The sequence below is a fragment of the Electrona antarctica genome (genome assembly GCF_951216825.1).
Source record: "Electrona antarctica genome assembly, chromosome: 5".
Classification (NCBI taxonomy): Eukaryota; Metazoa; Chordata; class Actinopteri; order Myctophiformes; family Myctophidae; genus Electrona; species Electrona antarctica.
In genome coordinates, this window is record NC_136810.1 from 36669116 (window position 1) to 36695264 (window position 26149).

General features: G+C 44.9%; 1 protein-coding gene across 2 annotated transcripts in view; it reads left to right on the top strand.

Moving 5' to 3' along the window:
• LOC306923559 (insulin-like growth factor 1 receptor) overlaps positions 1 to 25939 on the top strand; it is a 42498-nt gene extending 16559 nt beyond the window's left edge. Inside the window, exons 7-20 of one of the 2 annotated variants that reach the window (XR_013790083.1) lie at positions 215 to 382; positions 1754 to 1961; positions 6819 to 7108; positions 7468 to 7610; positions 8397 to 8562; positions 9633 to 9735; positions 10351 to 10421; positions 10929 to 11158; positions 15034 to 15138; positions 15557 to 15716; positions 15974 to 16103; positions 17551 to 17685; positions 23455 to 24230; positions 24380 to 25939. Coding sequence is in view for 1 of the 2 variants with exons in the window: in XM_079501729.1 (XP_079357855.1) it covers positions 215 to 382; positions 1754 to 1961; positions 6819 to 7108; positions 7468 to 7610; positions 8397 to 8562; positions 9633 to 9735; positions 10351 to 10421; positions 10929 to 11158; positions 15034 to 15138; positions 15557 to 15716; positions 15974 to 16103; positions 17551 to 17685; positions 23455 to 24001 (2456 nt within the window). In the remaining variant the exon portion in view is untranslated. Of the gene's footprint in view, positions 1 to 214; positions 383 to 1753; positions 1962 to 6818; positions 7109 to 7467; positions 7611 to 8396; positions 8563 to 9632; positions 9736 to 10350; positions 10422 to 10928; positions 11159 to 15033; positions 15139 to 15556; positions 15717 to 15973; positions 16104 to 17550; positions 17686 to 23454 lie in introns of both variants that reach the window. The other variant, XM_079501729.1, reaches the window with a different exon arrangement.
• Positions 25940 to 26149: the final 210 nt, after the last annotated feature.

Consider the following 26149-nt stretch of genomic DNA (forward strand, 5'->3'; position numbering starts at 1 on the left):
TGTGTACAGTGTACATAAGAGTACAATGTATTTTAGTTTGGCTTCCTTCAGACAATGCAGCAGCATAGATAACATAATATTCAATATTCAAACACAGTAAGCACAGCAAACAAAGGTATAAAATAAAGTGTGCTGCAAGAAAGAGCAAACAAAGAGTAAAACAAGAATGACTAACGAATCGCTAACGTTACCCTAACATGTGCCTTTCCTGCAGAGCCATCGATGCCAAAGGACACCCGCGTGTACGCCAACTCCTCCACCAAGCTGGTGGTGAAATGGGCGCCTCCGCTCTCTCCCAATGGCAACCTGACCTTCTACCTGGTCCGCTGGCAGCAGCAGCCGGAGGACCGGGAGCTCTACCTACACAACTACTGTTCCAAAGGTCTCCGTTGAATCATAACCTCTTCTCCATAATGTCTTTGTTTCACAAACTCTCTCTCTCTCTCTCTCTCTCTCACACACACACACACACACACACACACACACACACACACACACACACACACACACACACACACACACACACACACACACACACACACACACACACACACACACACACACATTGGCTTAATGATAACATTTACAGGAAGCTCCTCATTTACAGTGGAGCTTCTCATCTTAGTTGTGAGAGCGTGTTGTCAGATCTCTCTATTCTGAATTTCTGACAGGTAGTTGAAGGGGATTTCCACTCATTTCCAACTGTTGTTCAGAACAGGACCATCCATCTTTTGGGGGTCATGTGGTCAAGAGATGTTTGGACGATGTACTGTTACTCTCCGGCACGCCCTCTAGGCGGCCCCGGCATAGACAACCAATGGTGAATCTCAACTCCAGCTGAATACAATTAAGGCTTGTTTGAGCTTTTTCCAGCCAATGTAATTATATTATACTATGTGCTATGTCTTGGGAAAGATATATTATAACCAAATGCCATTATAAACTACCAAGATTTACTTGCATAGCGAGTTTTCCTTCCTTTGCTCGGAACTGCAGGAGGTGGAAAGCCTTTGCGTCATACAGTAGATCTTATACTGACTGAGTGGATCCCCTTATATACTGACTGAGTGGATCCCCTTATATACTGACTGAGTGGATCCCCTTATATACTGACTGAGTGGATGCCCTTATATACTGACTGAGGGGATCCACTCATTCCCAAACTAACTACACACATGTACTGTACATATGCAGGTAGGGAAGGGACACATTGAACACGAATATAACTAAGACAGTGATGAAAATTAGCAGATATAGTAATGACTTTTTTAACACTGAAACTGCGTAGTATTAAATCCATTTAATTGCATTCGCCTGGTGTCCCAGCCAGATCTAAACGAGTCGAGTAGTTTACTCAGCTAGAATAATAAAGCTGCAGTGCTCCGGTTCCCCAGGAACCGACTTGAGCACCGGTATGTGCGTATGTTAGTAACTAGGGTAGGACTTAGGCGAGAACTCATGAGGCGGCCAGGACCACCAGTAGTTAGGCCTCTGAGCACATAAGGTGGCTTAGGCTCACCATGCAGCTCCTTAGATAGGGACGGGACCATATTGGTCCCACCTCTTCCATAAGGCATTAGGTCGGTAACCTATTGACCTCTACCTTCGTCCTGTGAGGGGCGTGGCTGTCATGTATGTGAAGTCACGGCCCTGAGGGACACATGAGGATGGGTGTAATACCAGGTATTCACACCTGTTGAATGAGTATGACGTGCTGACTCCCCTGTTCTGTTCTTTTCTTTTTTACAAACAGAACTGAAGATGCCTATCCGTATCTCAGCCACGGGCCTCTCAGAGATGGAGGAGAACACCAAGCCCACCAAGTCGGACATGGCCGGGGGCGAGAAGGGTCCGTGCTGCGTCTGTCCCAAGACCCCCGAGGAGAAGGACCGGGAGAAGGACGAACGAGTCTTCCTGAAAGTCTTCGAGAACTTCCTTCACAACGCCATCTTCCTGCCCAGGTACGGCCCGCGAGCTGCCAATGCTTTGCCACGATCCCACAAGCGACCTCCTTCACCAACGTTTAACAGCTCCCCGTTTCCTAAACCTCCTCTCGGCCTGCGGAGGATATCATCAATGGGGTTAAGCTCCTTGGTGTGATTTATTTAGCTTAGGAGCAGAGGTTGGTGGAAAACGTTAAGTGTAGTGGAGTAAATGTACAATATTTGCCACTGTAGTGTAGAAGTAAGGCAGGCAGGTATGCTGATGAGGACACCTGCTGAGCGGGGGTTGCCCAGCGTTCTCGCAACCTCAATTGCCATGGCAACGTCGGCACAGAGATATGTCGTGACCTGGAGCGAGCAGGCAGCAATTTAGACGCAAACAAACCCAAGAGAGAGAGATGTGATTAAGGGGTCTGAAAGGGCCCTGTGTTGTGTCTTACCTTTTCTTGTGTGGTTGTGGATGTTTTACCGTTTCAAAGTCTCATGGCCCCATTTCTTTCTTCTCCCACACACTCACTTATTTTCTTATATACACAATCCCTTACACGCACGCACGCACGCACGCACGCACGTACACACACACACACGCATGTAAGTGTGTGTGCGCGGTTGAGAGTGTGTTTGTGTATTGGTGCTGTGCCGCTCACTGCCTCACCAAACCATTAATTTGAGGACAATTTGGAGTGTTGACGTACTTGTTAGTTTCAGCTGTGAGGCCTCAGCAGGTACCTGATGAATCCATATCTTAATGCGCCACACCAGTGTCTCTAGTGGATTCAGCTGGTACTGTGCAGCAAAATCAAGTTTATCATGTTAAAAAATGTGTGTACACCTGCCAATTCTTTAGTATATGTTCCAAACAAATAGAAATGTGTTTTTGTAGGGCAAAAGTGTGGCTATTGCGTCCTTCTCCTTTCCTTCTTCAAGTTCTTGTTGAGTTGGGTCAACAAGAACAGACATTAATACAATAATAATAAAAACACATTCTATTCCATCCTCCTATGGCAGCCTGTGTTGGCTTGTTATAGCAGAGCAGTGGTTCTCAAACCAAGTTTTAGCACATGACCCAAAAGAGAAATTAGCTTGTGTTGCGAAAAAGTTTGGATTTCATTTATGAAATACTTTTTTAATGAACACAAGTTGAGACCTTTTGTTCCAACATTTGAAATTATATATATATATATTGAATTTATATTAAATGTAGGAAACGAAAAAAGGGGATATTTACTCCATAATAATATGTCTGCGACCGGAAGCAGTGTGTTTTAGTATAGCTGTCCAGGAGACAGGCGGGTGGAAGCTCCCTAATGGATTGCATTTTTATAGCGCTTTTCTATGCACTACGTGCTTACTCAAAGCGCTTTTCCATTCATTCATACATTGGGAGGTGAAGCGGCGAACAGTCGACGCCAGCGTCCTCACTTTCCACATTCACACACCAATGGTGGCAACCACTGGAGGCAAGGTGGGGTTCAGTGTCTTGCCCAAGGACACTTCGACATGTGGACCGGAGGAGCCCGGATTCGAACCGCCGCCCATGGATCATTGGACGACCTGCTCTACCTCCTGAGCCACAGTCTTCATCACGGGGGTTCAGGCTGTGTGTGTATGCAAGCTCTCCACTGTAACAGAGCCGGCATTATTACACACACTGCTCCGCCGAAAGGCCTTTGTGGAATCGGGGAGGGTTTTTTCAAAAGTTCAGGGTTTAGAGAGCCGGGGTGAGGGAAGAAAACAGAAACAGAAAAAGAAAAGGAAATGTTTTCCATTTCTGTACCCCCTCCACTCTGCTCTCCTCCTCTCCTCACACGCTCCCTTTGTCTACGGGCTTTGGTTTTTTGGAGTGCGCCAGCTGCCAGGAAATGTACAGCGAAGCCATCTGGAATTTAAATGAATGAGGGAAGAAGGGAAGATCCCCATCGAGGCGGCCAGGGAGCCCCGACAGACGTGTGGAAAGAAAGGAAGGCAGACTGATTGACTGGAGGAGAGAATAGTCACGCACACGCACACACACACACGCACACGCACACGCACACGCACACACACACACACACACACACACACACACACACACACACACACACACACACACACACACAGTGAGGAAGGTTATCCGTATGCCTAGGGGACCTTCTGGCATATTCAGTCAGTCTGCAACAGCTGACTGACTGGTCAATTACAGCCCTTATTACCTGCTGCTGTAATGTGCGATGATACAGACACAGGACGGAACGATAGATTGAATTAGGACATTGTTTTATTAATAATCACAAAAAGCTTGACACATTTTAGCTCACCGTCCATGCCGTGCATGCGATCCAATCCCTTCCAGATGTTTTTTCTATAGACAATTTAGGCATTTAGCAGACACCCAGAGCGACTTACAGTAAGCATATGCTATTAGTATACTGTACTGTACAGTATGTACAAGTTTGAGGTTTAGTAAAATGGTGTTCTGTTCTGGCCAAAGACATTGACCAGATTCACTCAAGTGTCATTTTGCTCTTATGTCGCACTTAGGACCCACTTTTTGTTTGTCTTGTGAGTGTGGTCGAGCATCATGGGCCTTTGTTCTGGATTCCACAGTGCAAAGGTGAAGAGATGGGCTATATTTTAATAGGGCGTGAACACCGGCTTGTGCTGTGTGGACACTGGATGCTGCGTGTATGGAATGGCAGGCAGAGAAATCAGAGCCCCAGAGTTTCCCCATGTTCCGTCTGGCTCAGGCCACCTTCTGTATGCTCAGCCGGTTCCGTCTGGCTCGGCCCACCTTCTGTATGCTCAGCCGGGTCTAGCCATCTCCCTTTGTCCTCTTTAACACCACTTTTTTCCATAGACCTGCCCAGGATTTACATTTCAGTGCCAGGCGGACTCATGCTTGCCTCCATGTGCTCAATGTGGGTCATTATTACAGCCAGCCTTCATAACATAACAGTTTGGCGCATTGTTTAACAGTAACTGATAGTTTTGGACTCGGATTCTACTGCGCCAGACAAAACTGCTGGAATGGAATGTTGACAGGGGTGTGCGATTGCTACTGGTCTTTCCCACAGATTTGTGCACGTCTCGCTTTTTCAGAAGTGCATTCAATCCTCTCTCGGGTGTCTGCGTGCTCGAAAGATGTCGATGTCGAAAGAGACTCTCGAGATCGGCTCTTGCTCAGCAATGTTAGAATTTGAGCACTTTGTCAAAATCAACATGTAGTTTGAATCCTTTGCTGCATTCCTCAGCTCATTCTCATCTGTCGGCCAGTTCAAAACATCTACTGAACGGATCATTGTGGTGTTCCATAAACGTGTGTATCACCTCTTAGGCTGTTACAGTTTCCTTGCCACTCCTTTGGATCAATAAGGCCTTTCATTTTCCCACTCAGTCGGAGCCAGCGCAACCCCCCCCCCCCCTCTCTCCCTCTCTTGCTCTCTCTCTGTCTCACCCCTCCACCTCAGTCGACCGCCCCAGCTGTCGGTTCGATTGTTGACTTCTTTCAAAGACACACACAGTGAGCCAATCGTTATTACGCTGCCAGAGTTAATCGTTGTGTCTGCTAAACGTAAGTCTAAAGGCGTGCCTTCAGCAGCGTCCCATAACAGCCTTTCTTGGCGAGGTCGTGCAGGGGCATCTGTGGCCTTGTAGCGTCTTTATGAGCTGCTGCCGCCCGCCTGTCCTACCAGCGTCCAGCCACAGCCAGCTCCACATCTCTGCCATCATCTGTCCGGCGTCGACCTTACTGTCGACCTCACTGTCCTCACCCTCTCCCATTAAGCTGTGAAAAACAGCCGTGGTCATCATGACTCAGGTTTATGTGTTTGCTGTCATCCCAGTTGTGTGGTGTCACTGCTAGTGACTTTTATACAGGTGCCCTGCAGGATGCGCCGGCTTTCTATGGCTTTATTCCCCTGGGCAGACCCTGTTATTGTGCAGTGGTCAATGGATGGTACATTTCAGTCTCTCTCTCTCTCTCTCTCTCTCTCTCTCTCTCTCTCTCTCTCTTACTCTCACTCTCGCCATTTTTCTCGGTCCATCTCACTAGGATCTCTCTGACCTAATTTCTCTCCATAGGGAGCCGCGCACTGCAGCTGCACACACGAAACACACTCACACACGCACGCACGGACGCACACACTCACGCACGCACGCACACACACACATACGCACACGCGCGCACACACGTACGCACACGCACACATACGCACACTCGCACACACACACACGCGCACGCACACACGCACACGCACACATACACATACACATACACATACACATACACATACACATACACATACACATACACATACACACAATCCTACGCACACACTTAAGGAATTCAGCATACTGTAGGCCTAACTGTACTGATACTTGAATCCTGCCAACTCCACCTGTTCCAGTGAGTTCTCTTCAGCTTTGCAGAAGTTGCGATTGCCGGCTGTAAAAACAAATATAAACTAATAATCCTAACAAATATACTGTATATGCATAGTTATCTATTATTACAATTGTGTGCGCAAAACTTTGTGCGCAGTTCGGGTGGCCAAGTCATAGACAGTGACGTATTTGATGACTTTACCTCTGCGTTTAACACAGCTTTGTGGCTGTTCGCAGTTTCCCACAGCGGGGTAAACATTTTGCCGTTTCCCTTTCCGTGATGCGATGGAGCGATTGCGGTGAGCACGGAAAATACGCGGTCAGTGTCTCACTTGGACACACGATATTCACGGAGAAACAACAACAATACAGACGCGTGGTGTTAGACGTGATGCTCCCGCCCAAGTTTCTAGTGTTTGTACAAGAACACAGTCTTGTCCCCTTGCTGTCTTTTACCTTCACAATGAAGTCACTATTCTTACGATTGTTCCGTGCCGCCACTTCTTCTTCCAGACCACCGGACCGCCGCCGCAGAGACATTTTCGGCGTGGCTAACGGTACCCTGTCGTCGCGCGAGGCTCGGGGAAACACCTCCACCCCCGGTGGAGGCGAGGGGAACAGCACAGACGGGGTCCCTCCTCTCATCGACTTCCCCTTCGCGGAGGACCGGAGCACGACGGAACACATGGAGGTCGACCACCTGCGTCCCTTCACGGTCTACCGCATCGACATCCACGCCTGCAACCAGGAGGTGCGCCGATGCAGCGCCGCAGCCTTCGTCTTCTCCAGGACCAAACCTGCAGGTGAGGAATAAAATAAACACAACAAAGCTGGATGGTAAATGGTGCATTGACGTCGTTCATCAGAGAGAAAAGGAGCACAGAATGCTTGAGCATTCTTCTTGATAGGAAGAATATTTTTAAATGTTTGTTTTATTATTCGAGCCAGACCAATATATATATATATATACCAGCCAGACTGAGATAGCGGTTATTTGAGGTTAGATGACATTGGTATCTTCTATTTAGCAGATTAACCTGGGCTAAATAGGGGCCATTTTTCTAAAGTCTTCACTCTACAGACTCACAAATGTGGTATTGGTTTGGCTCTGTTTACGATAAGAAACTAGTTGTAATGTGTTCTGCAAAACATGCTCCCTCAGACAAAGCAGATGACATCCCTGGAAAGGTGATCTATGAGAGGGATGAGAAGGTGCAGGGTTGTGTTGTGCTGCACTGGCCAGAGCCCGCCAAGCCCAACGCCCTCATCCTAATGTATGAGATCAAGTTCCGTCTGGCCAATGAGGTATGTTTCTGTTTTTTTAGTTGATGATTCGACCATGGATTAAAGTTCTCAGTCGCCAAGACTGATTTCAGTCATTTGGATTCCATAGAAAGCCACGCATGTCTTCCATGGAAGCACGGCATTCACCGAAAACAGATCTATAAGCTCACAACATGTTGCACTGCAACGTGTAGTGAGCTTATAGATGGACTATTTTCAATTGTTAGTTATTTTAAGATTAGGTTTAGTTATTTAAGTTATATAAGATTATTGAAAGTATTTGAACTGATCAAACTAGCAAAAGAATACATTAAGCATCTTCCATAGACATGAGTGGTCTCAGAAATGTGATAAAAGCAAAGGTTTAAACTAAAGCCTCAAATCTGTGATTTCTTCAACTGGTTGTCTGTTATGTGGAGCAGCAGCAGCAACACAGAATGATAATACCGTCATGATAATGATAATACAGAATGATAATACCGTCATGAGGTTTTATTGTGTCTTTATTCAATGTGATTCGACATAGATGGCCCCTCCCACACGCACAGAGATCACTATATTGTTTGAAGCTATATATATATATATCAAAAAGAAGCGAGTGGTTTCTTTTCTCCTTTGTCTGGTCAAACTAAAAGCCCTGCAGAATATTTAACAGACCGACGACACCTGACACCTGACACTTGACCTTGAACCCTCTGTGGTGGCCGCGCAGCATTAACCTGAGTGCGTTTGTTTGTTTGTTTGTTTGTTTGTTTGTTTGTTTGTTTGTTTGTTTGTTTGTTTGTTTGTTTGTTGTTCCCCCCACAGCCGGATAAACATGAGTGTGTGTCGCGGCAGCAGTACCGCGAGCACCGAGGAGCGCGACTGACCAACTTAGGCTCTGGGAATTATTCTGCGCGTGTGCGCGCCACCTCTCTGGCAGGGAATGGCTCCTGGACCGAGACCATATCCTTCTACGTGCCCCAACCCCCACGTACGTACGGAGAAAAGATATGTCTTCCACTCCCTGTATCAAATATTTATATAAATAAATAAATGTTTAATAATTTTCTTATTTGACAAAAGTATTTATACAGCAATTATTAATCTATATTTTCCCCCCATACATATAATGGCAGTGCAAATATTGAATTAAAATCTTTAAAGAAATAACAATTATCAATATTGGATATGTCCATGAATACAAAAAAAAAGAGACAAAAGGAGATGAGAAAAAAATTAAAAATAAACAATGTCCACATTACAGTTCCTTACCCTAACCCAACAGCTGACAATTCAACCTATTATTCATCTAAAGCTTCTTCACTGTCACCATGTTTAATGAACTCCAAGAACCTCTCCCATATCTTATGGAATTCAGCAGGGTTTCTCATGTGCTAAACTGGACGTTAAAGTCCTCAACCAAAAGCCAATCGTCGGGGCTTTGCCTTTTTTCCAACATAGAGCAATTGAGTGCCTGGCCTGTAACAGGCAGAGGTCATCAAATCAATTTTCTGAACTTTTCACCTTTCAAATCAGACCGGTCTGAAGTGTTGCTGTACTGTACTGTACTGTACTGTACTGTACTGTACTGTACTGTACTGTACTGTACTGTACTGTACTGTACTGTACTGTACTGTACTGTACTGTACTGTACAGTACAGCAACACTTCAGACCGGTCTGATTTGAAAGGTGAAAAGTTCAGAAAAGTGATTTGATGACCTCTACCTACAGTTGGAGGCCATCGATATTGTCCTTTTCTTTTTGCTGAGGTTTGCGTGATCTGCGCAAAAGGACAGTTAACCCATTTTGGGCGGGAACCCCTTTTGGTGTTTTAAATGTTATAATTTAGCTATTGAAAAATAGCAGATCTACAAGCTCGTAGGTCTGCTATTTTTGAAAAATCGTGAAAATATTTATTTCAGAAAACTGGAGGATTTAGAAGGATTTTTTAAAATTTTGAGGTCAGGCCTAAATGGGTCAAATGATAAGGGACAATATCGGTGGCACCCAACTGTATAGATACTCATCATCAGTTGTGTTGTCCCTTTTGTGTCTGACAGGAGAACTGGATGTTACGTTCTACGTGATCATCGTGGTGCCCATCATAGTTATCCTCCTCATCGCCAGCCTCATCACTGCTCTTTTCTTTGTCAACAAAAAGAGGCAAGTATATGTTTTTCCCACCAAGGAGATTTCCACATCGTCAGACAATTATATTATTATATTGTTAGCCATAAAACATAACGACCACTATAACGTTAATAATCTGAATTAAACATGATCATCAGGTACTATGATTATACTAGGAGGCTTTTTTGTTTCTCAAAAAGTGTACAGAAAGTGTTAAAATTATGTTTTTATGTGGCCACACTCACCAGTTCATTAAGTATACCTGGTTTTCACCTTAGCACCACCCACCTGAACTTAAGCCTCGCCCACAGCTGTTGTTGTATGATAATGGGGGAGGGGTTAGGGGAGGGGTTAGGGTTATGATGTCACTAACGTGCTGTAATTGTGATTGGGGCTTTTGACTCAAAGGCTTTCAGCTTTCAGGAAGAAACCAAAAATACACAGGGAAGACATATTTGAATATTCTAACCACACCTTGTGGTCTATTAGAGTAATCTCCACAGACACACTCAAAACAGAAAAAGTACAAAAATCACGGTGACGGCATCTTTAACTCTCCCTTGTGAACGGTCAGTGGGCTTTATAGCCAACGATCTGTGCTATGCGCGGGTCGTCTGATCAATTGGTCTGATCAATCTGTTCCCACAGGAACAGTGACAGGTTGGGGAATGGAGTCCTCTACGCGTCCGTCAACCCAGAGTACTTCAGTGCTGCCGAAAGTAAGAACCACCTCTGGGACGTCACGCATGTCTTGCCTTTGTTTCAGCGGACTTGTATTGTGTGTGTGTGTGTGTGTGTGTGTGTGTGTGTGTGTGTGTGTGTGTGTGTGCGTGCGTGCGTGCGTGCGTGCGTGCGTGCGTGCGTGCGTGCGCGCGCGCAGTGGTGGACTAACTAAGTACTTTTACTTAAGTACTGTACTTAAGTACAATTTTGAGTTATTTGTACTTGAGTGTTTACTTGAGTGTTTCCAATTTCCAATATTTTTACTTCTACTCTACATTTCAGAGGCGATGCGACGCATTGTGAGCTTGCATGTAGATCTGCTATTTTCAAAAGATTTGTAGACATTAGCGAGTACTTTCTACTTTTGGGTGCGTGCGTGCGTGCGTGCGTGCGTGCGTGCGTGCGTGCGTGCGTGCGTGCGTGCGTGCGTGCGTGCGTGCGTGCGTGCGTGCGTGCGTGCGTGCGTGCATGTGGCGCTGACCAGTGGTCTTTTGTGTCGCCAGTGTACGTCCCAGACGAGTGGGAGGTGGCCCGGGAGAAGATCGCCATGAGCAGGGAGCTGGGCCAGGGCTCGTTCGGCATGGTGTACGAGGGCGTGGCCAAGGGCGTGGTCAAGGACGAGCCCGATACGCGCGTGGCCATCAAGACGGTCAACGAGTCGGCCAGCATGCGCGAGCGCATCGAGTTCCTGAACGAGGCCTCCGTCATGAAGGAATTCAACTGTCACCACGTGGTAAGGAACGACGGGAAGACTTTGATTGAATAGTTTATTGAACATGAATGTAAAAACAGCAACAGAGTACAGTCAAACACTCAGTTCAACAGAGTACCGTCAAACACTCAGTTCAACAGAGTACAGTCAAACACTCAGTTCAACAGAGTACAGTCAAACAATCAGTTCAACAGAGTACAGTCAAACACTCAGTTCAACAGAGTACCGTCAAACACTCAGTTCAACAGAGTACAGTCAAACACTCAGTTCAACAGAGTACAGTCAAACACTCAGTTCAACAGAGTACAGTCAAACACTCAGTTCAACAGAGTACAGTCAAACAATCAGTTCAACAGAGTACAGTCAAACACTCAGTTCAACAGAGTACAGTCAAACACTCAGTTCAACAGAGTACAGTCAAACACTCAGTTCAACAGAGTACAGTCAAACACTCAGTTCAACAGAGTACAGTCAAACACTCAGTTCAACAGAGTACAGTCAAACACTCAGTTCAACAGAGTACAGTCAAACACTCAGTTCTAAAGGGATAGCACCAAGAAAAAGTCCATGTGGTCTTGTTTCCATTTAGGCCCTATGCAATCAATTCAATAGACATGACATGAAGAATAACAACAAAATTCAAATCATCAATAACAACAAAAAATCTAAACAAGACGCTGACTTCCACCATGCCATTCCTGTCCTGTTAATTACATTCAACTGATTGGACGTTTCGAATGCAAGCCAGGGGTACTCTAGAGTCTACATGCCCTGGACTGGAGTTGAAAGCCATTGTTCTGCGTGTAATTATTATGACACTTGTGTGAGGAACATATTTGACATGAGTGATTCATTAGAAGTGGAAAATCAGTTCCACACACACACACACACACACACACACACACACACACACACACACACACACACACACACACACACACACACACACACACACACACACACACTCACACTCACACTCACACTCACACACACTCTGTAAACATTACGACACAACATTAGAAGGACATTTCTGATATCGGGTCACGTTCCCTTTTCTACACTATGCCTCAATGTTTAAACATTTCTATGTCACCACAGTGTCTTAACGTTAATGGATTTGAATCTGTATATTTCCAGTGTTGGGAAAGTTCTTTTTTTTAAATCAACTAGTTCAGTTCACAGTTAATTTTTTTTTAAATGAACTAGTTCCGTTCATAGTTCATCATTCAAAATTTTGAACTAAAGTTCATCGTTCCAAAAACTATTATAGTATTATAGTTATTTTTATTGTCTCCACCAGGCCTTAGGCATGGGGAGAGAGTATGTTTTGCACTCCGTCCGTGTGTGTGTGTGCGTCCGTCCGTCCGTCCTTCCTTCCTTCCTTCCGTCCGTCTGTTTCCAGCTAATCTCCGGCACCGTTGGCCTGATCCATGCCAAACTTTGCACACACACTCCCTGGATGCCAACGACGAACCTCTGCCCCAAATATTCCTCAACGGCCTGTTATAGCGCCACCATGAGGCCGATTTAGGCAAAACACATTATGTAGATTACTCGTACACATTTTATCCATACATCACACAATTCGGTATACACTATCTCCATAGTCATGTGATCAACACGGATTTGCACCATTTCCCATCTTCCTTCCTGATTGGCTAAGATTCGCTTCCAAAGCTCACATGATTGGTCCGTTTCGAACAAAATGCCACAAATCACAAACACAGTGTGCAATTTCCGTGAAATTATACACGCACATTTCCACTAGGCTGAGGACGACACAATTTATTTTCCAAACCAGCCTCATGGTGGCGCTATAACAGGGCAATTCCTGTTTTTACCTATAACTGCATCGTTCTGTGTACAACTTTGTATGCGCACTCCCTAGAGGCATGGAAAAACATTTTCCCTGCATCCCTCCACATCTGCCGGTTATAGCGCCACCATGAGGCCGATTTCTGCAAAACACATTGTTTATATTGGTCGCCCAGATTTCATCCAAATCTCATGCAAATCGGTATACATGATCTCTGTAGTCATGTGATCAAGACGAGTCTGTTTGATTTCTCAGATTCTACACTGATTGGCTAAGATTGCCTTCCAAAGTCTTCAGGAGTGGCCCGTTTTGTACACAATGCTGCACATGTCCTGCTCATCCAGAATTCTATCCTCAGAGATGCTATGAGTGACCTGACTCTGCATTTCCTCAACACAATGAAGAAAATTGTTGCAAAAAACAAACAAACATGTTTATATCACTCCTAAACATTTTGTATTATTGCCACAGCCCATAGCCATATCAAACTTTAGACTTTATTCCAAATGAAGTCCAAACCTTAAAAAACAACTTTGGGATTAATAAAGTGACAACTTTTACAATACCTCCATTACCATTATCCAAATTAATTCCTTATCATTTTTTTTATTTTTTTACATTTTACAAAAAATGCTCTTTTGCAATGTGAAATGCCACAGAATTCTTAATTGACTCTGAATGTTCTCAGAGCCTGCATCTCCGCATGATGAAAATAGCTGATCTACAAGCTCACAACTCGTCGCGGACGCGACGCGTTGTGAGCTTGTATATCAGCTATTTTCAGCACGGAACACATTGTACGACGAAGAATAAATCAGGCATCACTGCGCTTCACTCACTTCACTTTTGTTGGCCGTTAGTGCCGATATTATGGACACATACCTCCTCGACACGATAATAACCAACTAAGCTATTGGAAACTATTTTTCCTGGCACATTATGTTTAATCAAACAACAACAAGTTTCCTCAGTGTTTGTTTTTGGAGTTGAGACAGTGTATCCCGTCTGTCTGCGTGCTGCGTGTGTTTGTTTTGGGAGTTGAGACAGTGTATCCCGTCTGTCTGCGTGCTGCGTGTGTTTGTTTTGGGAGTTGAGACAGTGTATCCCGTCTGTCTGCGTGCTGCGTGCATGAGTGCATGGGTCATCATGCAGTAGATGCGCGCTCCAGTGACGGCTGAGAAAGATTAGTTAATTTGTGTCGGATAAGGACTTATTGGTGGGTTTTTCACTAGATATTAAGGCATGTTTAGGGTGTGTGTTTTAGCGCCGGGGATTTAGCCTGGAAGGCTCTATGGAAACAGTAACACTCACTCTTGAACGAAGTTGAATGTGTGAAAGTGATGTTCACACACGCCAGAAAAGAACACGTTCACAATGACGTTCATCAAGTAGAAATGCAGTACGTTCCGTTCACGTTCACCCGAAATATGAACGAGTTCGTGAACGATCGTTCTTTGAACGCGTTCGGGTACAACACTGTATATTTCATGTAACTATGTCATACGCTACATCTGTTTATTCCATTTGTTGTTTGCACTCAGTGAAGTAAATAGGGGAAAGTTGAGTAGATGTGTTGCTTGGCACGGTCACAAATGAGAAATCACCCAGTACATTTCTATGTTACAGTTGTAATCATTGCCTGATTGTCCTGCTTGGCTATACAGCGTAAACCTTGCTGCTGCTGCTGGGTTAAACTTACTCACTGATTGTCTTCAGCATCATCACAGCCATGCCCCTCATTAGTTAAGCTAAACGGAAGTGTTAAAGGTTTCCCCTTTGGAAAGCCACCGTTACAACATTTTACAATGTCTGGCTGCTTAAAAGCCAAGCACTTAATTATTAACTTCAATTTGAATAATTTAATGGATTTCTTTACATGCTTCAAAGCTCCACATTTAAAGATTTTCCAAAGCCCAGTAAATCCTCATTACCTCACTTACAGGCCTTGTGAAATATGAACGCCTATAAAAACACATGTCCCCATAGTACTTTCGTGGGAATATTAAGTCGAGTTTAGCCAATGGGAGAGGAGTGGCGTCCCCACCTAGCTGACCTATGCTATGTGATGATTGGTCTGTAGGTGCGGCTGCTGGGTGTGGTCTCACAGGGACAGCCAACCCTGGTGATAATGGAGCTGATGACCCGTGGAGACCTGAAGAGCCACCTGCGCTCTTTGCGCAAAGAAGTAAGCATGCTTTTTCCTTCCAGTTCAGCCCTGCATGGGCCCTAAGGAGCAAAACAGTTCAGCCAGAATCAGTCTCACAGAGTTTGGATTCTGACCAGGAGGACAGAATCAAAGACACAAACACATTCTCGTTCCATCTCTTTCTTTCTTTCCGCTCACTCACACTCCCTCTCACTTCATCACTCACACGCACGCACGCGCGCACGCACGCACGCACGCACGCACGCACGCACGCACGCACGCACGCACGCACGCACGCACGCACGCACGCACGCACGCATCCCGCACTTTATAGTGCGCAGCCTGAGCTTTGGTTAAGTTCCAGTTCTGCAGAGAGACAGCAGCAGAAGAAGACAAGTGAGATGCTCAATATGGCGCTTGTTGTGCTACCCCGGCTTCTCTCCCTCCTCTACCACAGAACTCCAACGCCCAGGTTCTGCCCCCGCTGAAGAAGATGATCCAGATGGCGGGGGAGATTGCGGACGGCATGTCGTATCTAAATGCCAACAAGTTTGTCCACCGCGACCTGGCCGCCAGGAACTGCATGGTGGCGGAGGACTACACAGTCAAGATCGGAGGTAAGATGTCCGACTCACGCAGAGCCGTCTGGGTGCATAAGTTGGTTAGACATACTAACAGTCCGACAGGCATTAGTCCGACAACACCGTCGCTCTCGACAACTAACCCGTGGCAGGTTAAAACTAACCCGTGGCTTCCTGTGAGGTTAGGTTTAGGGTCTGGGTTTTGAGTAGGGTGTCAGACTAATGCTATTTAGTGTCTTCACTGCGTCTTCACTGACCTCTGTTATGTTGTCCTCTCCCCTGCCTCACTTCAGACTTTGGCATGACCAGAGACATTTATGAGACAGATTATTATCGGAAAGGAGGGAAAGGCCTGCTCCCGGTCCGCTGGATGTCCCCGGAGTCTCTGAAAGACGGAGTTTTCACCACCATGTCTGATGTCTGGTATGACATTATTGCACACACACACACACACACACACACACACACACACACACACACACACACACACACACACACACAAACACAAACACACACACACACACACACACACACACACACACACACACACACACACACACACACACACACACACACACACACACGCACGTATATGTATTATGCAAACTACTTTGTACAAATTCAAGGCCATTCCAGAGGGGGCTTGCATAGTATCTCAGAGTGTGTGTATGTGTGAATGTGTGTGTATGTGTGAATGTGTTGGTGTTTGCACGTGTAACAGTACTGTGGGACTATACCGCTGTTTCATGCTATCCGTGTAAGTGGGTTTTTTTATGATATCGATGATATTTATGTTCTCTGTTGACACCTGTGTGTCTCGGCTCTCGGCGTGGCCTCAGTTCAATGCTCGACGACCACCAGATTCTATCAACTAAAGTATAAGGTTTTAGAGAGATGTAGCTGTTTACGAGCTCCCTAGCAAGTGTTTGTTTCCTAACTGAGAGTCTCCCACGGGTCTGTCCCTACGCAAGGAGGACCTAAACTGATCCAGATGTTCCCAAATGAGAGGTTGCGGTGCCAGCACAAACCCACCTCCACGCATTATAACTTCCTCTTTGATGTCACATAGACCAAGTCCACTATTGCGAGAGTCCATTCTGGGCCTCCGAGACAAAATGCATCTACCAGTGGATGCCTTTCTATTTCGTTGATCAAGAAAAGCTGCCTCCATGCGTCTTTGTCTTTCAACGCGGGACCCTTTTAGCCAATTAGATACAAGTCGGTGTTGTAATAGTCTGTTTTTAAAGAGCGCTGAGTGCACTCTCAGATGCCTCGCCAGCGGTGAGAATGTGACTGCCGAGAGCTAACAAACAGTGACAACACTGTGTTCTTTGTTTTTAGCATGTCAAGGTTCCTTACAGTAGTTTCCTGCTCCATTCATTCAGTTTCGTAGAGGTTTCCATGCAATGTGGCACGCACACTTGTTTGCGTCGCTGACTGTGCGGCGCAGGGTTAAAGTGAGGTTACCCATAATATAAATTTACCCATACGTCCTCCACACCGCAGCTTGTCTCGGAGCAATGGATTCAGCCGTGATTCATCGCCTGGGCTTCACATACCATCTGCCTGACTGGCTACACACACAACAGCAATACTTAATGCTGCTGTATCATTTGAAACCATGGTATATGTTTCATGGAGCTAATAATGTAACTTGATGAGCAGTATAGCAGAGTAGACCTCAGTCCATTGTCTCGTATCTCTAAACAAAAACAAGACTTTCTACAGTGTGTGTGTGTGTGTGTGTGTGTGTGTGTGTGTGTGTGTGTGTGTGTGTGTGTGTGTGTGTGTGTGTGTGTGTGTGTGTGTGTGTGTGCGCGCGCGCATGCATTTATTTTAAGTCCATTATCCTGTGTGTTTCCCGCTTCAGGTCATTTGGTGTGGTTCTGTGGGAGATCGCCACCTTAGCGGAACAACCCTACCAGGGCATGTCCAACGAACAAGTGCTACGCTTCGTCATGGAGGGAGGCCTCCTAGACAAACCTGACAACTGCCCCGACATGCTGTAAGTCCCTCTGTGTTTGGTTCTGTGAGCACACTCTCTAACCCACAGGTTCCCAAATATGTGTGGGTCACGGAGTAAAAATCCCATTTTCTTTTACCTACAGACAGTTGAATATAGGCTATAATTTTAAAACAACCAAACAAACAAATCTAAGAAATTCTATAAATGAAAATGATAATAAGAAGTAGTGAAAAATAGCCTATCTACAAGCTCATAACGCGGCGCGAACATCTAATCTCTCTTTTGGGTCACGGGCTATAAAGTTTGGGAACCATAGTACCGTTGCTTCCTTAAAGCAAATAAATAAATCATCATGTCACTCTTTTCCGGGGCCTTCCAGCCCCGCTGTGTTGTAATATACCCTTGAAGGATGTATTGTTTCGTCCTCTGCTACCGTCTCATAGGTCCCTCTGTCCCATAAACGTATTATTAACCCCTTGCCGGTCAATATGCCCCAGCTTCTATTTTGAGTTGTGGTGTCTGGACGACGTGCGTAGGACATCATGTGATAATGTTTATACAGTATGCCAGTGTTGGAGCCAAGCCGCAGGCCTGCATGGCTGCTGACATTAACGTCACAGGTTAAATGCAGCCCACTGACCACATGGCCCCAGTGCCCAACTGGCAGCCGGGTTGTACTGGGGGACCCTCCTCCTCGTCCACTGCAGTCAGACGATAGGCCCATAGAAGGGTAGCCATGACTCGTGTGTGAAAGATGCCATTTGGGAAGGGTCAACGGTGTCCACCCGTCAGCCAAGGGACAGAGATGGGGGGTCGGGGGGGATCGGGGGTGGCTTAGAGAGGCAGCCATTAATTAATTGACCAGGCTGTTTTAGGGGATAAAACACCACAGCCTGCCTGTCTGGCTGGTCTGCGACTTATACAGTACATGCGTTTCTCTTCTGCTCCTCTGACCTCAATGAGAAGGCATTCTGCCCCCCCCCCCCCCCCCCCCCCCCCCATCCCCCTCCTCTCTTCATGGCTGACCTCACCTTAGGAAGAGAGTGCATGTAAAAAGAAAGAAAGAAAGAAAGAAAGAAAGAAAGAAAGAAAGAAAGAAAGAAAGAAGTGAAGGCTGTGTGTTATGCAGACACAAACCTACGGTTGCCATGGCAGCCTGAGTGTTTTGTCCTGATTGCAGGGGTGTGTGGATTGTGTTACGGAGGTGGGTGGGGGAGGTGAATGGGGGGGGGGGGGGGGGGGGGGGCTGTGTCCTGGTCTGCAAGCAGCACACACAGGGAAACGAGGCTCCCGCCACTGTTTGCCTGGCCTGTAGTGAGTGACTCAGTGGAGAGACTTCCAAGCGAGCCGTGACCTAGCTAGCTATACTCACAGGTTCTGGACAGAATCGACGACTGGCGGGAAAAGGACAAGGGCAAGATTCTGGAGAAAGAAAGGGATGAGTCATAATTATTTGGAAAGCTTTGAATGTCTTCCCTCCTTGTTTTCTGTCTTTCCCATGGTCAGGTACAGCTCTGGGTCACGGATTGGATTTCCCATGAGTCCTGTCTTGTGTTTCATGTGGACAAAAGAGCACTCTCTTTCACAGGGAAGGGCAGAAATGAAAGACAGAATAATACCATTACATTACATGATGAGATATCGTCTCTAAAATGGTATCGTGGACAACGCTATGCAGTCATTTAGTTGAGCCGTGAAGAGATTGTGAAGCTATTGTAATAACTTAATAACGCCGTCCGTCCGTCCATCCGCCTGTCTGTCTGTAGGATATCATCTGACAATTCACGATTCATGGTGAAATTGATGTTCAAAGTTCAGATTTAAAGGTCAAAGTAGGTCAGTTATTAAACATTATGTCATACACAGTAAAATCCTGGCAGATGTGACTTATATGCCGTGGAATGTGTTCTGAATGTGTTCTGAGGGCTCCTCGTCTAAATTTAACTCTTGAGATTGGATGACATTTGAACATTCTCTGAGTTACAAATGGACTGAGGAATCTACAGTGTACATAACTTCTGAATGTGTGTGTGTGTGTGTGTGTGTGTGTGTGTGTGCGTGCGTGCGTGCGTGCATGCGTGCGTGCGTGCGTGCGTGCGTGTGTGCGTGCGTGCGTGCGTGCGTGCGTGCGTGCGTGTGTGCGTGCGTGCGTGCGTGCGTGCATGCGTGCGTCTACATTGATACATAGTCATAACATTGGTATGCTTGTGAATAGCATGACAAAAAAAACTGGCCTGATTTTCAGTTTTTTGTAAAGCATACATTTAACTCATGATGTTAACATGTTATATAATATGTACACTTGGGTAACACCTGTTCAATGTCTATAATGCCTTGTAACATACTGCCTTGTAACATACTGTACTATGCAGTAGTATAGTTATAAGAATTCAGAAATAATCATAAAAATAACATAAAACATTATAAAGCCTTTTTATAATGACTTATAAACAAGGTCAATTATAAAAGCATTGTAATCGGCTTAAAAGTTAAAAGCACTTATAACGCAATCATAACACATTATAATGCCTTTTATAATGACTTCAATGACTTTGTTTAAATCTGGATGCGGTAGCTGCTATTGGTATCAAAGTAGAGATCGTTATACAGTAGAAACAATACTTACTGTATTAAACCATTTGTAACATGTGGAATATCACCATGAGGTTTTCACTGGACATGAGATGTTAATGGGTTCAGATCTGAGCCAAGTCTCCTGAGGAGACGCGTCTGAAGCCTGTCCTGGACGGGTTATCCGGACGTAAAAACAAATCCATGAGATGTTAGTGCATCCTGCTGATCAACTTATCTATCCATCATAGGATGTGGGTTACAATTTTGATGCCCGGTCCTAAATAATTAATGTTGTGAGTCGTGACTCCAAATTGTTCTGCATCCTAACGTCTTTGTTTCAATCTGCGTCCACGTTACTAGTTCTCTGTTTATATTCACTTTGCTCACAATAAGTGACAGTGTGGCATTGTGGTTGGTTGGGCAGTGTCCACTATACTTTAGTTTCTATCACAGTGCAAGCCTGACCACCTCCAAGCCTGATGGTAAATCCAGATTTGTTTTCATCTACACAGATTATTGAATTACTACCGGCGTGGTCGAAAGGCAAACATTGCATGCAAGTATCAGGTGTAATCACAGAGAACACACTGAACTCGTTGACCCTACTAGTTTTGTGAAGAAGAGCCATGGGCTGGATGTGGATGTGTGGATTCCCACTGAATGTGTCTCGAGCGTTATTCATGACATGCCCTAAAAGGTGATTGCATGTGTCTCTGTGAGATGGGCAAGATGCTGACAAGCAGGCAGGATTTATTGCAGTGTTTTTGTTTTTCGTTCCTCTCTAACATCACATCATCCGGTCTTCTACGCAGCGACAGATGGCAGTGTGTGAGAGCACCAAGCAGACAGGTTACTCTGAGCCGCATTCAGGGCCTGGCTCCAAACATTACACTGCTTTTCATGGCAGGTCTCATAGCCCGGGCTTTTGACATGTGAATGTCAGCTCTAAAGGGAGCTCACTGCAAAAACAAGCCAACATGCTTCAGAGTTCTAAGTGAGACGCATGCTTAGGAAAGCACTACCCACAATTCCTTGCTGTGGAGTAGAGTTGGCACGCAGCTGAACACAGGCTGTTGCAGAGGCAGGCAAAAGCTGAGAGAGAGAGAGAGAGAGAGAGAGAGAGAGCGCAAGAGGAAGCTCAGACAGAAGGAGTGAGAGAGATGATGACTGAGGTGTTAGTACTAGTAGTCCTTGAAGGGTATTCTTAGCTTGTTTGTGTATAATTGAAGTTGTGGTGTGTGGTGTAGCACCACACCAAACTGTAATAATTCTCTCTTTTATGATGTTGTTTTGACGTTCCCCGAGTTCTGCTGCCGACCTGGCACGGTATGTGCTTATGTATGATTTATTGTGCCGCTGTATACAAAGTCCATTACTGAACTCAAAGTGACCAGTTTAGTGAAAATACTATCTATCTATCTATCTATCTATCTATCTATCTATCTATCTATCTATCTATCTATCTATCTATCTATCTATCTATCTATCTATACATACATAAACTGTAACACAAATGTGATAAAACTATTTTAACAGAAAGTTTGATCATACAAGACTTGGCTTTAAAGGGTTAGTTCAGATTTTTGGACTTAAAGTTGTAGCCAGGAAATACTTGCCATTAATATTGTGGTTGCAAAGATATTAATTGATTCCATGAGTTCTTGTCTGATTTTGGTGAATATTAAGTAGTTCTGGTCATTTGGTGGGGGTCTGGGGGCCACGTATTAAAAATACATTAATCCACAAAACTAGCATCATTTTGTATTGTTGACCTATTTCTAGCAAGCATATAAAACAACTTTCGTTCAACTTAGAACCCTCTGTGACAACTATGTGTTGTGTCCAGTATCACTATACGCCAGCAGCAGCAGCAGCACAAAACCATAGTTCCATGTGACAGAGGGGTCAAAATAGGTGAACAATACAAATGACGCTAGTTTTGTGGATTCATTTATTTTTTATTATTTTTTTAGGAGCCTCCGCTCCTCCAACACCCATCTTCTCCCCGTCCCCCACACCATGGGCGACCGGGCCTTCTGCCACACAGCCCCTTGTCTGTGGAACTCTCTCCCTATTCACCTGAGAGCACCACAGTCCACTGACTCTTTTAAGAATGGACTTAAGACCCACCTTTTTAAGAAAGCTTTTCCCCAAAAGATTCGTAAGAATGTAAAGCGCTTTATAAATAAAATGCATTATTATTATTTTATGCGTGGTCCCCACGCATAAAATGACCGGAACTACTGAATATTCACCAACACCAGACCAGAACTCCCACCATGGGTTTCAGGGAATCAATTAATATCTTTGCAACCACTAAATTAATGGCAAGTATTTCCTACAGCTTTAAGTCCAAAAATCTGAACTATCCTTTTAATGGAATGTATGTGCAAGGCTACAAGTGCGTTTCCTATATTAATTTGTGTACACTTTCTGCATGTCAGGGTGATATGTTTGTAGATATAGCATTCTGGAGCTTTGGCCCTAGACAATGACATACTGACAAACTGGTGTGCACTGCCACCTGCTGGTGTGAAACAGACAGCAGATTTAAACTGAACAGAAAGATTTGGTCTTACATTTTTTCCAAGTCTATTGTAAGGGAATAGAAACTGAAAATAAAAGATCAAATATGTACTTGTACTGTACATTGACAATAAATTGAATCTCATCTCATCTCCTCAGGGGTCAACACCATGTTGGCTTATGGTGGACGTTTTAGTCAACATTCTATTTTTGCCATGGACATACAAAATGAGTGGACAATAATATTACCAAAAACACATATAGCCCTGAATGACATAACAGATCTGTAACTCTGAGAGTGTTCAAATGAAAGCAAATGGACCCTTGTTTCCATTTGAACACTCTCAGAGTTAAGGGGGTCTTTTCAAATAAAACATTTGAGAAGTACTAGTGGAGTACTAGTCCTAATGTGCCATAGTGTCATAGTAAATAATTGCCATACAAATTCTGAAGAAAACCTGGAGACTTGACATTCAATAAGTGGGTGTTATGATCAAAATAAGAACATTATAATGGTGTGTAAAACAGAAAAGCTAAAATTTGCCGCGGACAAGACCAAGTCTTTGCCACGGACACATTTTGTCCGTGTACGGACATGTTGGTGACCCCTGAAGATGACACGTGTGTGTGTGTGTGTGTGTGTGTGTGTGTGTGTGTGTGTGTGTGTGTGTGTGTGTGTGTGTGTGTGTGTGTGTGTGCTGTGTGCAGATTCGAGCTGATGCGGATGTGCTGGCAGTACAATCCCAAGATGCGTCCGTCCTTCCTGGAGATCATCAACAGCATCAAGGAGGACCTGGAGCCTCCCTTCCGGGAGATGAGCTTCTTCTTCAGCGATGAGAACAAGCCGCCGGACACCGAGGAGCTGGACATGGAGGTGGAGAACATGGAGAACTTTCCCCTGGACCCCACGTCCATGACCCGGCAGCCCTCTGCCGTCCCCGCCCCCTCTCTGGTGAGTGTCGGCGCCGTCGGAGGCACGCCGCCTCCCCAGGCGCTGACGCAGCAGCAGTTATCCCCCGTGCAAGGCCCCGTCGCTCCTTTACTGGGACCCGGCTCGCCTTCCACGGCCCCGGCGGCTGCATCAGCCATGGTGGGGGGCCAAGCCTTGGACAACAAGCACTCAGGACAGGTCTCGGCCAACGGGCCCATGGTGCTGCTGCGGCCCAACTTTGACGAGATGCAGCCCTATGCACATATGAACGGCGGCAGGAAGAATGAACGCGCTCTGCCACTGCCCCAGTCTTCGGCCTGCTGATATCAGCCCCCCCGGCGGGCCAGCCCAGCCCCCTCCTCCTCCTCTCACACAGGGTAGCACCCCCCCCCCCCCCCCAGTCTCTTAATGGAGGGATGGATGAGGTAAGAGATGTCTGCTACTGTAAAGCAGTAGGCTGATCTCTGCACTTCTTTATGGTTGCAGTACTAAGGTCAACGATTAACTCTATGGAGACTGATACAGCACAGAAACCTTGCTAAAGCGGAGTATTGTGGCTTTAAGACTCAACACTGGGGAGCGCTGCAGTCTCCTTCCTGTGTGGCCTTTAAGACTCAACACTGGGGGGCGCTGCAGTCTCCTTCCTGTGTGGCCTTTAAGACTCAACACTGGGGGGCGCTGCAGTCTCCTTCCTGTGTGGAGTATTGTGGCTTTAAGGCTCAACACTGGGGAGCGCTGCAGTCTCCTTCCTGTGTGGCCTGTATTGTACGTTTGTTACAAAATTCCTTCACGAAGAAGGACATTGACACAGGCATTTATCCTAACGTACAAGTTATTTGTAAGACATGAACTGAAGAAAATAATTTCCTAGCATATCTGCCAGCAAATCCAACAGAAGAGCACTTTTTTGATGATGATTTTAGAGAGGATGTTGTGGATATCTGAGTGTGTATTTATACCAACACATGATTCTCTCTATAATATGATATAGCTCCATTTCCAAAATGTCTTTCCATTGATATGACTTTATTTCCATGAGCGTGAGACTAGCTCATGCCGTGTGAGGACGCCTCAACCATGAATTTTTGGACTACGATCATTGTGCGATTTTCCTGTTGATATTTCTATGTTTTTTAGATCCTTTCAGGAGTGGGTGAAAATGGAAGAGAAGGGGCTATTGTGTATCTGCCAAACATTTGCCAAATTAAGTTTTTCTTAAAACATTGTATATGTCTCCCTTCTTGCAATACGGCTATGGTTCAGAGTTGAGACAAGAGTCTATGCTACTGGCAATAATATAATACCAACACATTATCACTTACACAAAACTACACATAAAGGTAGACCATCATTCTACTGTGAATCTAATTTTAATTTGGAAAACCTGGTAGCTAACTACATGGAGATGACAAAACAAAGTTGTTGGCCTCCATCATATTGAGTAGGTTTCAAGCCTCGGTCATTTCCTCAATTTAAACCCAAGAAAGGGCCACTGATAACGCTCTTCCCTACAGTACTGTGTAGACATGTTTTAGTATATTTCTGATGGATTACCCCAGGTCTGAAATTAATGAATTACTTTTTTCCCCCACACATTTCTTTGTATTATCTGAAGGAATTGTATGCATGTGATCTATAAGTCAGCCAACTCTGAATCAAAGCCATAGCTCGACATTGTAAAAAAGAAAGAAAGAAAGAAAGAAAGAAAGAAAGAAAGAAAGAAAGAAAGAAAGAAAGAAAGAAAAAATTCTCACAATGCTAATCGGTGAGTTTCACAGATTTTTAGGATTTCCCCTATTTTGTCTCCAGTTCTCCAAACTTTCAAATCAGAGCATTAATGTGTCATTTTTAACTTTAAGTTTCATCCTAGAGATCAACATCTCTCAATGAGACTGTTTAAACAGACATAGCACCAAATACACAACATTAAACAGATAACGATCTGGTAGTAGAGATTAGATAAATTATTGGATCTGTGAAGATTCTTCTATTCTGTAGCCTAGTCAGGTTTTCCACAACAGGTCTCTTTTAGACTAGTCATAGGACTCTCTACAATTACATACATATACGTATATAAATAAATATTAATAATAATTATATATATACCATAAAGAGAGGTCTTACAGTGTATGTTAGATGCAGAATCACTTTTATACCCATCATTGGTCTGTCACTTTTATAGCCTTTTTACGGTTCAGATGTCCGCCTCTGTGTCTGTACAGAACAAAGCTGCTATTTTATTCTTTTTCTCTTTTTGTCTATGTCTATACACACACACACACACACACACACACACACACACACACACACACACACACACACACACACACACACACACTTATATTATATCCTTCAGGTTTGATATTATATGGTTTCCACTACAGTCCATTTCGAAAATACGAAAATTACAAAGTCCGACACAAAAAACAAGTTACCCCAAAAGTTCTTCTTTATCACTACATTGTTTTCATT